This window comes from Lagenorhynchus albirostris, chromosome 2 (assembly GCF_949774975.1).
Source record: "Lagenorhynchus albirostris chromosome 2, mLagAlb1.1, whole genome shotgun sequence".
Lineage (NCBI taxonomy): Eukaryota > Metazoa > Chordata > Mammalia > Artiodactyla > Delphinidae > Lagenorhynchus > Lagenorhynchus albirostris.
This window is the reverse complement of record NC_083096.1, coordinates 125,125,729-125,142,065: the sequence shown is the minus strand read 5'-3', so window position 1 is coordinate 125,142,065 and position 16,337 is coordinate 125,125,729. Positions and strand designations below refer to the sequence as shown.

At 36.7% G+C, this 16,337-nt stretch overlaps 1 protein-coding gene across 4 annotated transcripts in view; it reads right to left on the bottom strand.

The window, feature by feature from the left end:
- Positions 1–16,337, bottom strand: part of PTGER3 (prostaglandin E receptor 3) — an 87,283-nt gene that overhangs the window by 52,538 nt on the left and 18,408 nt on the right. Inside the window, exon 2 of one of the 4 annotated variants that reach the window (XM_060139754.1) lies at positions 6,334–6,385. The exons of the other annotated variants lie outside the window; for them this stretch is intronic. Within the exon in view, the coding sequence (XP_059995737.1) occupies positions 6,334–6,385 (52 nt within the window). The remainder of the gene's footprint in view (positions 1–6,333; positions 6,386–16,337) is intronic. 4 annotated transcript variants of the gene reach the window in all.

Here is a 16,337-nt window from a genome sequence, read left to right as displayed (position 1 = left end):
TGCCACCAATTTTGGATTTAAGCAAGTCATTTACTCTCTGTGCTCTATTAAATTTATTAGCAAACCATGGGGTTGGACTGGATGGTCTCTTACATATACTTCTATGGCTAAATTTTTTCTGATGAATTCTGGGGCAAAACTGGAAAATGAATAAGGATTTAATTTGAAAAAGAAAAGAAACTGAAAAGTAAAAAATGTGGAACAAAAGACAAAACTCTTCTGCAGGAAAACCCCAAATGTGTCTTTTGGGAAATGGAAGAGAGAGGAAAACTACAAAGTTAGAAAGTGGACAGTGTAAGAAGACAAGGGACAAGAATTCATGAAACTTTAGGAGGAGATATTTTAGAAGTTCAGGCTTAGGCAAACACACTGATCAAGAGTTAAAGACCTGCCATAAATCTGACTCAGCTCTGCTTCTAGTTTGGGGACAAGTTACCTAACTTTGAATCTTGATTTCTCTTCTTCTCTAAAACATGATTAATACATGCTTACTAAGCATCTTCTCCATCTAGTAGTGCAGTTGTGAAAATTAAAATGAGGTAAGGATAATTAACACCTTCAATCTACACAGCATACCTCTCCCCAAGCCCCAAGCTACTGCACTATTGTATAGGTTTCTAGAAACAGAATGCTTTGAGGTTCAAAGAAAGAATAGGGGACACTTAGGGGAATAGTGCAAGGAAATGAATGTATGATCTATAAGTCTGCTTTCCTCAAATTTCTACCTAGTAGAGTTATTTCAAAAAAACCTTCAAATTTGCACTTTAAAAATGTTTGGTAATGCAGAATTATCCAATCGCTACACAGGGGAACTCAAAATTGTAAAGAAGGCTGCAGCCTGCCACCACATTATTTGGTACCTAGGAATTACTTTCTTCTCTCAATTAGTATGAACTGTGAAATCTGTGTGGCTCAGTATAGCTCAGTACATATGTCTAGATAGATATTTATCTTTCTATTAGAATAGTCAAAAAATGTCAGTAACAAGTATTCAAATTCTGGCTGAAAGGGGGAAGGCAAAATCTACTCTATAAAAACATTCATTCCTTGGATTATGGATGATAGATTAGCTTTGTAATACTCATGTCAGAAGAGGTATCTTTATTATATTTCAAACTTTTGTATCTCAGGTATCAAGAGAGTCTAGACAATATGTCTTTGTCAAGGTTTAAGGAACATTAATGTTTACAAATGTTTAGAATTAGGATAGTTTTGTTTTCTTCCAAAATATAGTTTCATTTAAACCCCAAATGCTCTTATCCTACTATCTTACACTCAGAGAGAACCACAGTATTAGTGACAAGTAAGAGTAGCTAAATGGTTAAGGAAGGAATCAGAGATGTGGGCTAAGTTTTGTGTGCAGGGATATTCTCCTCAATATAAAAGAAAATTAAAAACTTAAATGGCCAACAAAAGGACAATGTTCAAATTACGGAACATCTCTCAATGTGCATAATATGTAGTATGCTTTCCAATGTTAACATTTAAAATCATGTTTTTGAAGAATATTTAATAACGTGAAGAAATGTTCAGGATGTGAAAGGCGAAAACAAATGTTTATTACATAATATAATCCAATTAAAAAAAAATTCTGTGTGTATATATAGAAAAATACTAGAAGCAGTTAACTCTGAGTAGGAAATTAGGGTGATTTCTATTTTCTTATCTATATTTTTCTTTGTTTTCCAAATTCTCCACAACAAATGTGTTACTTTCACACTTCGAAAAGAAGCATTAATATTAGAGTACTTGAAAGCTTAGGTATAAAAAATAACCTCCTATATAATTTATTGGCAAAATTTTAGCGTCACAATCCATCCTAGAACCATCATGTGGTCATTTTTTTTTTTCCTTAGTCCTCTTCCCTACCTTGTTTTCTCTATGTCATTTATCACTCTGACGCACTATATATTTCTTTTTTTTTTTTTAACATCTTTATTGGGGTATAATTGTTTTACAATGGTGTGTTAGCTTCTGCTTTATAACAAAGCGAATCAGTCATACATAAACATATGTTCCCATATGTCTTCCCTGTTGCGTCTCCCTCCCTCCCACCCTCCCTATCCCACCCCTCCAGGCTGTCACAAAGCACCGAGCCAATATCCCTGTGCCATGCGGCTGCTTCCCCCTAGCTATCTACCTTACTACGTTTGTTAGTGTGTATATGCCCATGACTCTCTCTCGCCCTGTCACAGCTCACCCTTCCCCCTCCCCATAACCTCAAGTCCGTTCTCTAGGAGGTCTGCGTCTTTATTCCTGCTTTACCCCTAGGTTCTTCATGACATTTTTTTTCTTAAATTCCATATATATGTGTTAGCATACGGTATTTGTCTTTTTCTTTCTGACTTACTTCACTCTGTATGACAGACTCTAGGTCTATCCACCTCATTACAAATAGCTCAATTTTGTTTCTTTTTATGGCTGAGTAATATTCCGTTGTATATATGTGCCACATCTTCTTTATCCATTCATCCGATGATGGACACTTAGGTTGTTTCCATCTCTGGGCTATTGTAAATAGAGCTGCAATGAACATTTTGGTACATGACTCTTTTTGAATTACGGTTTTCTCAGGGTATATGCCCAGTAGTGGGATTGCTGGGTCATATGGTAGTTCTATTTGTAGCTTTTTAAGGAACCTCCATACTGTTCTCCACAGTGGCTGTATCAATTTACATTCCCACCAACAGTGTAAGAGGGTTCCCTTTTCTCCACACCCTCTCCAGCATTTATTGTTTCTAGATTTTTTGATGATGGCCATTCTGACTGGTGTGAGATGATATCTCATTGTAGTTTTGATTTGCATTTCTCTAATGATTAGTGATGTTGAGCATTCTTTCATGTGTTTGTTGGCAGTCTGTATATCTTCTTTGGAGAAATGTCTGTTTAGGTCTTCTGCCCATTTTTGGATTGGGTTGTTTGTTTTTTTGTTATTAAGCTGCATGAGCTGCTTATAAATTTTGGAGATCAATCCTTTGTCAGTTGCTTCATTTGCAAATATTTTCTCCCATTCTGAGGGTTGTCTTTTGGTCTTCTTTATGGTTTCCTTTGCTGCGCAAAAGCTTTTAAGTTTCATTAGGTCCCATTTGTTTACTTTTGTTTTTATTTCCATTTCTCTAGGAGGTGGGTCAAAAAGGACCTTGCTGTGATTTATGTCATAGAGTGTTCTGCCTATGTTTTCCTCTAAGAGTTTGATAGTTTCTGGCCTTACATTTAGGTCTTTAATCCATTTTGAGCTTATTTTTGTGTATGGTGTTAGGGAGTGATCTAATCTCATACTTTTACATGTAGCTGTCCAGTTTTCCCAGCACCACTTATTGAATAGGCTGTCCTTTCTCCACTGTACATTTCTGCCTCCTTTGTCAAAGATAAGGTGACCATATGTGCGTGGGTTTATCTCTGGGCTTTCTATCCTGTTCCATTGATCTATCTTTCTGTTTTTGTGCCAGTACCATACCGTCTTGATAACTGTAGCTTTGTAGTATAGTCTGAAGTCAGGGAGCCTGATTCCTCCAGTTCCTTCTTTCTTTCTCAAGATTGCTTTGGCTATTCGGGGTCTTTTGTGTTTCCATACAAATTGCAAAATTTTTTGTTCTAGTTCTGTGAAAAATGCCAGTGGTAGTTTGATAGGGATTGTATTGAATCTATAGATTGCTTTGGGTAGTAGAGTCATTTTCACAATGTTGATTCTTCCAATCCAAGAACATGGTATATCTCTCCATCTATTTGTATCATCTTTAATTTCTTTCATCAGTGTCTTATAATTTTCTGCATACAGATCTTTTGTCTCCTTAGGTAGGTTTATTCCTAGATATTTTATTCTTTTTGTTGCAATGGTAAATGGGAGTGTTTTCTCGATTTCACTTTCAGATTTTTCATCATTAGTATATAGGAATGCCAGAGATTTCTGTGCATTAATTTTGTATCCTGCCACTTTACCAAATTCATTGATTAGCTCTAGTAGTTTTCTGGTAGCATCTTTAGGGTTCTCTATGTATAGGATCATGTCATCTGCAAACAGTGACAGCTTTACTTCTTCTTTTCCGATTTGGATTCCTTTTATTTCCTTTTCTTCTCTGATTGCTGTGGCTAAAACTTCCAAAACTATGTTGAATAAGAGTGGTGAGAGTGGGCAACCTTGTCTTGTTCCTGATCTTAGTGGATATGTTTTCAGTTTTTCACCATTGAGGATGATGTTTGCTGTGGGCTTGTCATATATGGCCTTTATTATGTTGAGGAAAGTTCCCTCTATGCCTACTTTCTGCAGGGTTTTTATCATAAATGGATGTTGAATTTTGTCAAAAGCTTTCTCTGCATCTATTGAGATGATCATATGGTTTTTCTCCTTCAGTTTGTTAATATGGTTTATCACATTGATAGATTTGCGTATATTGAAGAATCCTTGCATTCCTGGAATAAACCCCACTTGATCATGGTGTATGATCCTTTTAATGTGCTGTTGGATTCTGTTTGCTAGTATTTTGTTGAGGATTTTTGCATCTATGTTCATCAGTGATATTGGCCTGTAGTTTTCTTTCTTTGTGACATCCTTGTCTGGTTTTTGTATCAAGGTGATGGTGGCCTCGTAGAAGGAGTTTGGGAGTACGTGGTCATTTTAAGTTGAATTCTTAGGTAGTCAATGTGTGACTAATTTAACAACTAATAGGTAAACAGTCTGACACTCTTACAATGGGTCAAAACATTTAACTTAATAGACAAATTCAGTTTGATTTATTAAAGGGAATGTGATGTTTATTGGTAAAGTACTGGCATCTGAGATTCACGGACAGTACAGCCATGATATGCAAAAGAATCCCCTCTTGTGCCAGAGTAAGTATACAACACAGGCTAATACTGTGATTCTAACCTGATATAACTTCTTATTTAACTTTGTTTCGTGTCAAAATGACACTCAGTTTTAGATCTGTGCTGTGGGAGAACTTTACCTCATAGGGGGATCCAAATAGACACATGATGTACTTGGGATGGGCACTGGGTAAATATGGGCACACTGGGATCTCTTTTTGAATCCATGATCCCCATCCTCCTTATCTCATTCCCTAGTTAGCTCATCTCTCTCTCTCTCTCTCTCTCTCTCTCTCTCTCTCTCTCTCTCGCTTTCATTCACCACAGTGGCTATTTTACACATTTTCTACTGTCCTAATTCACATCACAGAAAAAAAAAAGCTGTTTAGGGTCTTTTCACCTTCTTAGGACCAAATTCAGCATCGTAGCTCTCCATTCCTCCTTTCCTTTTGTTCAAACAGAAGACGTGTCCTGTCTCCTAGCTAAGACCAGCCTCTGTCCGTGCCCTGGATCCTATCCTTCATGAATGTTAGAAGCCTTATTTTCTCAATTATCTCCTTCCTCTTTTATCTTTAACTTTTGGCTTTTTCCCATTATCATTTTAACATATCTAAATTTATCCTACCTTGAGAAAATAAAACGTCCTGTGGAATTCTTACCTCCCTACACATACTGCTCCAGAAGCTACAGCTGAACTTCTCCAAAGAGTCGTCTATCCTCTTCATCTTCAAATTTATTTCTAAACCTACTATAGCCTGACCTCAGTGCCCATAAATCCTCAAGAAGGGCTTTTTGAAATCCACCAGACACTTACCAGCCTTTCTTGAAACATTATCTTCCCTAAGATTCAAGTTGCCAAATAAGTTCAGGTTGCCATTACCCAAATATTCTCAAATATTCAGATTACCATTTGTTCTGATTTTCTTACTAATTTTCCTGGTACCTCTCTGAGTGCCCCTTTGCAGTCTCCTTTATGGCTCCTATTTCTCCATCCATCCTGAAAGTGTTAGCATTTTTCAGTCCTATATCATATAATGGGAGGGAGCTACTACGCATAAACTCATTGTGCGATTTCTTCTAGCCCAATGACTTCAAAACCCATCTATGTGCTCTAGGCTGTACCTCTTCTCTGAGCTCCAGATTGATTGATTTAGCTGACTAAAGCCCAGATCTTCCTAGATGTCTGACATCAAATTCAGCAGAGGTTCAAACTGAAATCATTATCTTCTTCAAAGCTGCTCCTCCACTAATCTTCTCTGTCTCAGTAAACCCAGTCCCCTGAAACAGAAACTGAAGAGTTATCCTTGCTTCATCTTGATTTATTTATCTCCATATGTTCCTCTCTGTCTAGCTTTTTCTCTCTCATTCCACCTCATTAGTCGTATTCCTCACATCCAATCAATCACAAATTCTCCAATGAACTTCCTAATACTTTTAAAATCTATCACTTCTTTCATTTTCACTCCCGTTGACCCTAAATTCAGACCATCATCATCTCTTATATAAACTACCACAGTAGTCTATTACATGATTCGTTAGCCTCCATTCTGGGCCCCTCCGTGCTGTTTACAAGATGTTCCTGAAATGAAAATGTGACTGTGTTATTCCACTTTGAAAAGTTTTTTCAATGGCTTTTAATTGCCCTGAGTATAAAGTCTAAACCCTTTAAAATGGGCATTGAAGGCTCATTATCATTTGGCCCCTGTAGAGCTTTCTAGCCTAAATTCTCACCATTTGTTACTCCCACACCTATATTCCAATTACTTTGAACTTCTTTGAGTTCTTTAAAAGTGCCAGTTCTTCCTTCTTCTAGACTTTTATAAATGTGGATCCCTAGGTCCTATAACTCTCACTCTCCTCTTCTTTACTTGACTAATTCCAACTTATTTTTTGTGTATATTTGAAAAATCAATTTATCTGCTGTTTCCTCTGCCAAAAGCCTAGCAGATAATTCGTAATATGTACTCCCAAAATTCTTGACTACTTTTATCACTCTTACACACTTTATATTGTTGCTTAATTGCCAGCCTCTTCTAGTAGATGAAAATTGTTACAAGAGTAGGGCTTACTTCTATCCTTTTAGGTATATCTCAGGACAGACCTAGCCCAGAATATATTACACTGTAGATTTATAAATAGTTTTGAGGGACTTCCCTGGTGGTCCAGGAGTAAAGAATCTGCCTTGCAATGCAGGGGATGCGGGTTCGATCCCTGGGTAGGGAACTAAGATCCCACATGCCGCAGGGCAACTAAGCCTACATGACACAACTACTAAGCTCGCATACCTCAACTAGAGCCCACATGTCACAAACTACAGAGCCCATGCACTCTGGAACCCGCACACCACAACTACAGAGCCCACGTGCCCTGGAGCCTGTGTGCCACAGCTAGGGAAGAGAAAACCCACACACCACAACTATAAAGGAGCCCGTGTACCACAACAAAGAGCCTGCGTGCCACAATGAGAGATCCTGCATGCCTCAACAAAGATCCTGCATGCCGCAACTAAGACCCGACACAGCCAAAAATAAATAAATAAATAATAAGTAAATAAATCTTTAAAAAATAAATCAATAGTTTTGAATTAACAAATGAATGAATAATAATAGTAGACTGTATCCTACTATTATTAGTACCCATTTGTGGGTAACAGATTTTAGTTTCACTTAATGAACAAATTCATTAATATTTATCCTTATTCAAGACTCTGGTCTCTTTTTTTTTCCTTTCTGTTATTATAATTAGCCAAGATGACAGCTTCAATTTAGGTATTAATAGAACTAAGCACATCTTATTACTCATAATTTTAACTAGAATGTTCATAGCTACAGCAGTAACCTGGAAGAGGCTGGAGGGTTGGGCTATAAAATCAACAGGAGAAGCAAATATTTAAAATAAAACAGAGGTGTGGGTAAGATGATGGAGTAGGAAGACCCTGAGCTCACCTCCTCTGATAGGCACACCAAAATTACAACTTTTTACAGAACGCTATCTATGAGAACTGCCTGAAGACTAGAGAAAAGATTTTCCACAACTAAAGAGATAAAGAAGGAACCACAACAAGACAAGTAGGAGGTATGGAGATGCAGTATAGTCAAGACTCATACCCCTGAGTAGGTGATCCATAAACAGGAGGATAATTACAACTGCAGAAGTTCTCCCCAAGGATTGAGGGGTCCAAGCCCCACATAGGGCTCCTCAGCCCAGGGGTCCTGCACTGGGAGGATGAGCACCCAGATGTTTGGCTTTGAAGGCCAGCAGGGCTTGTGTATGGGAGAGCTACAGGGCTGTAGGAAACAGGGACTTCACTCTAAAAGAGTGCATGCAAAATCTCACACTCTCCAAATCCCAGCTCAGAGGCAGGCATTTGAAAGGAGCCTGGGTCATACCCATTTGCTGATCTTGGAGAGCCTCCCAGAGAGGGAGGAGGCAACTGGGACACCCTCTGGGGACAGCAGCAGATTCTGGCAGCAGCCATTTTGGGGAGCTTGTTCTACCACAAGGAAACTGGTGCTGAAAAGTGCCATTTTGGAATCCTCTCTGGCCTATTAATGCCAGGGGTTTATCTGCCCACCAGTGTGTTGCACCAGCCCAGAACCACCCCCCAACCCCAGTTCCCCACAGCCAGCAGCCCCAGGACCTGGTCCTGCCACCAGCAGGCTAGCAGCCACCTGGGTCAGAGCCAGCCTTGCCTACCAGTGTACCCATGGTAGTGGGCCCTGCCACAACGGAAGAGCCTACACAGCCCACAGAGAGGGTACCCCTAGAGCATATAGCTCTGGTGAGCAGATGGGAGTGTGCTGCTGGGCCCCATAGGACATCTCCTCCATAAGGCCACTTCTCCAGGATCAGGGAATATAACCGACCAACTTAATACTTAGAAATAAACACAGAGAGTTAGGCAAAATGAGAAGATAGAAGAATATATTCCAAACAAAGGAACAAGACAAAACTTCAAAAAAAAAAAAAAAACTGAAAGAAGTGGACACAAGCAAGGTACCCAATAAAGAGTTCAAGATAATGATCATAAAGATGCTCAACAAACTCAGAAGGATGGATGAACACAGTGAGAATTTTAACAAAGAGTTAGAAAATACAGAGAAGAACCAAACAGTGGTGAAGAATACAATGACTGAAATAAAAAATACACTAGAAAGCATCAAGAGTAGAGTAGATGATACAGAGGAAAGGATCAGTGGACTGGAAGACAGAGTAGTGGAAATCACTCAAGCTGAACATAAAAAAGAAAAAAGAATTTTAAAAAATGAAGATAGTTTAAGAGACCTTTGGGACAACATCAAGCATCCCAACATTCACATTATAAAGGTCCAAGAAGGAGAGAGAGAGAAAAAGACAGAAAACTTATTTAAAGAAATAATAGCTGAAAACATTCCTAAACTGGGAAAAGAAACAGACATTCAGGTCCAAAAAGCACAGAGAGTCCCAAACAAGATGAATCCAAAGAGGTCCACATGAGGACACATTATAATTAAAATGGCAAAAATTAAATATAAAGAGAGAATCTTAAAAGTAACAAGAGAAAAGCAACCAGGTATGTACAAGGAAACTCCCAACAGACTATCAGCTGTCTTTTCGGTAGAAAATTTTCAGGCCAGAAGGGAGTGGCATGATATATTCAAAATGATGACAGGAAAAAACTTACACCCTGAAAGGCTATCATTCAGATTTGAAGGAGAGATAAAGAGTTTATTGGTGCTAAAAGAGTTCAGCACCACTAAACTGGTTTTACAAGAAATGTTAAAGAGACTTCTCTAAGAAGAAAAGAAAAAATCACAATTAGAAACATGAAAATTACAAAAGGAAAAATCTCATTGGTAAAGGCAAATATACAGCAAAGGTAGTAGATCAACTACTTATAAAGCTAGTAGGAAGGTTAAAAGACAAAAGTAGTAAAATCAGCTATATCCACAATAAGTAGTTAAGGTATATACAAAACAAAAAGATGTAAAATATGATGTCAAAAACATTAAAAGTGGTAGAGGGTAGTAAAAGTACAGGGCTGTTAAAATATGTTTGAACTTAAGAGATCATCAACTTAAAATAATCATGTATAACATAATAAACATGAACCTTGTGGCTATCACAAACCAAAAACCTATAATGGATACACTCACAAAAAAGAGAAAGCGATTTAAACATAACACTAAAGATAGTTATCAAATAAAAACAGAAGAGAGCAAAAGAAGAAGAAAGAAAGAAAAAACTATAAAAATGACCAGAAAACAATTAACAAGTATATCTATCAATAATTAATTTAAATGTATATGGACTAAATGCTCCAATCAAAAGACATATAGTGACTGAATGAATTAAAAAAAGAAAAAAAGACCCATACATATGCTGCCTGTAAAAGAGTCACTTCAGATCTAAAGACACACAGACTGTAAGTGAGGGGATGGGAAAAGGCATCCCATGCAAATGGAAACAAAAAGAAATGTGGGGTAGCAATACTTATAAAAGGGACAAAATAGACTTAAAAACAAAGACTGTAGCAGAGACATAGAAGGACATTACATAATGATAAAGAGATTGATATAACAATTGAAAATGTATATGCACCCAACATAGGAGCACCTAACTACATAAAGCATATATTAACAAAAATAAAGGGAAAAATTGACAGTAACACAATAATAGTAGGGAACTTTAACACCCCACTTATATCAATGTATAGAACCGCCAGACAGAATACTGATAAGAAAGCACTGGCCTTAAATGACACATTATACCAGGTGGTCTTAATAAATATATATAGATCATTCCATCTAAAAAACACAGAATACACATTCTTTTCAAGTGCACCTGGAAAATTTTCCAGGATAGATCTCATGCTAGCCAAAAAACAAGTCTCTATAAATTTAGGAAAACAAATTATATCAAGAATTTTTTCTGACCACAACACAATGACACTAGAAATCAATTAAGAGAAAAAAGCTGCAAAAAACACAAACACATGGAGGCTAAACAAATGCTACTAAACAACCAATGGGGGACTGAAGCATTAAAGAGGAAATTAAATTCCTGGAGGCAAATAAAAATGGAAATACAACAATTCAAAATCTGTGGGACATAGTAAAAGTAACTCTAAGAAGGAAGTTTATAGCAATGCAATTCTATCTCAGGAAACAAACAAACGGAAATCTAAAATAAACAATCTAACCTTACACCTAAAGGAAGTAGAAAGTAAAGAACAAACAAAACCCAAAGTTATTAGGAGGAAAGAAATAATAAAGATTAGAGAAGAAATAAATGAAATGGAGACTAAAAAAACAATAGAAAACAGACTCATCAATACAGAGAAAAATTGGTTGCCAGAAGGGCGGGAGGTGGGAGCACAAAATAGTTGAAGGGGATTAAGAGGTACAAACCTTCAGTTATATAATAAATAGTAACAGGGATGTAATATACAGCATAAGGAATATGGTCAATAATATTGTAATAACTTTGTATGCGACAGATGGTTACTAATGTATGCAAATGTCAAATCATTATATAGTGCACCTAAAACTAACATAATATTGTATGTCAACTACATTTCAATAAAAAATAAAAATCAAAGAAGTCTACAAGTATTAAATTCTGCAGAGGGTGTGGAGAAAACCCTCTTACACTGTTGGTGGGAATGTAAATTGGTATAGCCACTATGGAGCACAGTATGGAGGTTCCTTAAAAAACTAAAAACAGAGTTACCATATGATCCTGCAGACCCAATATTGGGCATATATCTGGAGAAAACTATAATTTGAAAAGATACATGTGCCCCAATGTTCATTGCAGCACTATTTACAATAGCCAAGACATGGAAGCAACCTAAATGTCCAAAGACAGATGAATGGATAAAGAAGATGTGGTATATATGTATATACAAAGGAGTATTACTCAGCCATAAAAAAGAATGAAATAATTCCATTTGTAGCAACATGGATGGACCTAGAGATTATCATACTAAGTGAAGTAAGCCAAAGACAAATATCATGTGATATCACTGATATGTGGAATCTGAAAAAAAAAATACAAATGAACTTATTTATAAAACAGAAACAGACTCACAGATTTAGAGAATGAACTTACGGTTACTAGGGGGGGAAGATGGGGGGAAAGGATAGTGAGGGAGTTTGGGATCAACATGTACACACTGCTATACTTAAAATGGATAAACAACAAGGACCTACTGTATAGCACAGGGAACTCTGCTCAATGTTGTGGGCCAGCCTGGATGGAAGGGGAGTTTGGGGGAGAATGGATACATGTAACATATGGCTAAGTCCCTTTGCTGTGCACCTGAAACTATCACAACATTGTTAACTGGCTATACTCCAATATAAAATAAAAAGATTAAAAAAAGCAAAACAGAAATAGACCCACAGACATAGAAAACAAATTTATGGTTACCAAAGGGGTAGGGGCAGGATAAATTAGGTTGGGATTAGCATATACACACTACTATATATAAAATGGATAACCATCAAGTACTTACTGTATAGCACAGGGAACTATACTCAAAATTTTGTAATAACCTATAACAGAAAAGAATCTGAAAAAGAATATATATATTCTTTTAGTATTAGCATGGGAACTTCCTGACATTATTTTCTTTTTCCCAACACAAAACACTCCTTCATAAAATTTACCAGCTTTCTTTATAGTTAATTCTCATTCTGTTGTTGACTATAAATAGGGGCTAGGTAATTGTGCAATGCCAGATCCACAACTTGAGGGGAGTAAAGTGTCACACAGTGGCATCCTTTTTTCTTTGACATTAAGAAGAACTTTCTATGATTTCCTGACTGTGACAGGAAGCTCAGCCTCCAATGCCTCAACCTTTTTAAAGAGAACTGTGTTAACTGGGTTTAACTTCCACTTTTATTGCTTGGCCTTTGTGAGGGGGGAAAGTGACAACCAAAATTTTTGATGACTATCCTTTTGGGTTTCCAAGTAGCAGCACTGAAGACATTGATTCCTGCAACCCATTCACCTTCCAGGTTTGCTGTGTTAACAGATATGGACGTATATTGTAACCTGACTTATAGTAAGTACTGTGTAAGTATTAGTTGTTATTGTTGTGGTATTATTAACATTCAGATGTTAAATATAATAAAAGGAAGCAAAAAAGGTCCCTTCACTGTCACCTCTTAGCTAGTACATGAATTCCAATGAAGAAGAATGTGGCTATGACACACGACAGAATGGTAACTTGCCATGTCCAGTAGAGGTACAAGTCCCTTTTTGACTCCATCATCCATTAAGGTTTATGTAGCAGCCTTTTAATACATCTTCACAATCACTCTTTCCTTTCAGGCACTATGTAGATGGCAGATGAACACCATCAAGTACCATGTGATATTTGCATTACAAATGATAAACTTTATTTTTCAAAATGCTCTTCTGAAAAGATTCTCCTTTCCATTTTCAGGAAATCAGACTTTACAAAATCACATAAATTATAGTTAACACTTACAATTTTTTACCAGATTTGAGCAAAGTTTGAGGAAGATTAAATTCATATTATATGCAATGCAGGAACATGGAACTTGTAACCTGTTCATTTTCTATGTTTTCCCCCATTCAGCTGCTTTTTTCTCATCTGTTGATTTAATTGGATTCATACCATTTGGTCCAACAGCAAAGTAAATAATAGGAACCAGAATTAAGCAAACATGAGGAAGAAATCTATTTTTCCCATGACTCAAATGCCAAACTCTTATGAGAATTATACGCTTCTATGGAAGATAAACAGATCCTCCATTAGCTCCCTCTCTCTTTAACCTGTGAGTTCCGAGAGGAATTTTATTGCAGTACTAATTTCCCAGGGGAGATCTTAAAAAATTAATAGGAGTAATTGTAAAATTATTCCTGTTATTATCTTAGGGACTTTTGTTGATTTCATTTAAAAACCTATATTTGATGTAAATATTTTCAAGAATAATTTTGCAGGAATTAGTGAACAGGTATTATTGGAACTTGGAAATATCCAGCTCCCCACCCCATTGAACCAGAACAGCTTTGTTTGTATGTGTTACTCTAAAGATACTTATTGAAGTAGTTTTCCCAGATAAATCAATTGGAAGATCATTGGTCTAATGCAGCTCCGTCCAAAAGAAAATAATTCAAGCCACAAATGTGAGCCACATGTATACTTTTAAGTTTTATAGTAACCACATTTTAAAAAGCAAAAAGAAACATGTAGAATTGATTTTAATAATATTTTTAATTTATCAAATATATCTGAAATATTATTTCAACATGTAATCAATATAAAAATTATGAGATATTTTACTTTCTTTTTGTACTTAATCTTCAAAATCTGATAGGTATTTTACACTTATATCTCAATTTGGAGTATTCATGTTCAAGTGTCCAATAACCAAGTACTCCGGGCTACCATATGGGACAGTGCATGTCTAGTGCTTTATACTTTTTGACGGCCTTCCACCTGTATTCTCTCAATTAAACTGCATAGATGTCATCACTATAGTGTCCATTATTGGTTGCCTGTTCAACATCCAGTCTCCCATCTCTGCTTCTCCCATCACATCTATTTTCATTGAAGACTAAGTGCTTCAGGGCTGACTCCATCCCTAGCTACTGGAAGTGTCTGCATCAGGGATGATGATATGACCCCATACTAGGAAATGAGTCCCATGAGGAGGTTCCCTAAGGACATGTGGGGAAAAGTTTCTTCATTTTTAGGGGAGAGCCATAGAAAAAAACACAGCTTCTCTCTCCTGCTAGAGGTGAACTAGGAAGCATGTACTAGCAACCATCCTACTACCTGAGGGGAACAAGCCATAGGATGAGGCCAGACTGCAAAAGAAGGGGCAAGCTGGATGACAATGCTGAGCTTCTGGATTAATCAACTCTGAAGGCTGCCCCAACTCTGGGTTTGCAGTTATGTTTTTTATTCTGAAGATACCATATTATACCATCTCTAATAACAACTGAGGGCAACATAAATATACTGAAACTTTTGAGCATATTTTGAAGCATGTTTTTCCCCTCCTTTGTTAGTTTTATTGTTTCCCTACTGTTGCTAAAATTCCTCGTTGTTTAAATGTTATCCCCAGGACACCTTTCCAAATATCCTTTTTGTTTTTTTCTTCTTTGGATACCAGGCATTGGAACAGCTGTTTTCTACCCACTGCTTCTAAATAACTTCTCTCTTGTTTTACAAAAACAATGCCATTTCTCCCATCCTTGTATTTTTCAGTCTTTCCAAGAATTTTTATTACTAAGAACAATGTGGAAACAATAAAAGTTAACAAATAAAAGGAAAGGTGTAAAGTTTTTTAAAATATGCTCACAGTTTTACTGCATAAATTAGTACCATTTTTCACTAGGTACAAGCTGTACTGGTGGCTTTGGAATAAAAAAGAGTTGGGTTTGATTTGCTCAATACCATTTACCAACTGTGGGACTTAAAGCAAGTTTCTTACCCAGCAAATGAAAAAGTAATATAATAAAATAAAATAGATAAATATCTTCTACCTTGAAAAATTTATGTGAAGATTAAAAACCATGTAACATATGTAAAACTCTTAAGGCCAAATTTAAACCTCAATTTTCTGATTCCAAATCTAGAGTCCTCTTCAGTTTATTGCAACTTCATTTCTTCATTCATTCCACAATCATTTATTGAGTGCCTGCTATGGGCTACAAAGATTTATAGACAAATATGGCAAGGTCTCTGCTCTTTAGCAGTTTACAGTTTATAGTACATCAGACAAATAAATGGATATTAACAAGAGGGAGGCCATTTCATTTAGCGGTTCATTACATAGGCTATAAAGTCAGACAAATCTAGATTTGAAGGTCAGGTCTGCTTTTTGTTAACTTTGTGACCTTGGGAAAGTTACTTAACATCTCAAAACCAATTTCCTCATCTGAAAAAGGAGATAAGAGTATCCTCTTGTAGTGCTATTGACAGAAGAAAATGAGATTATGTCTGTGAAATGCTAAGCTCAGTGCCTGTTGTAAAGCAAGCACTTGTCTACTGTGGGCAATCATCCTCACTGTCATAATAAACACTATGACAATTGTAAATATAACTGTGCATAATTAAGTAAAAAGGGTATGTGCATGCACTATGGAGTATAGAAGCAGAGCATTTGAATCAGTCTCCAGGATTAGGGAAGCTCTGTCCCCTAAAACAGCAGAAGCTTCTGGAGAGTTTTGAAATACCGAGTTCACACTTCTAAGTGTGAAATTGTGCGAGTCATTCTAGGAACTTCAGATTGATTTCTATGACTGAAGATAGGGATGCTGGGGGAGGAATGGAAAATGAGAGGTAAATGTGGCCAAATCCAAGATCTTAAGGATTAAACTAAGGAATCTGAAGCCTTTTAATCTGGGTAAGAGGGTGCTGGATGGAAACATGCCTGAATTCCATGTTAGAGAGTCACTGTGAACACACTAAGGTTCAGTAAGGTTCAGGCTCTTTTTCTTCTCTATAATTATAAGAAAAAAAAAGACGAAAGCAGGTTTGCAAGAATCCCAATTGTACTGTATCATGT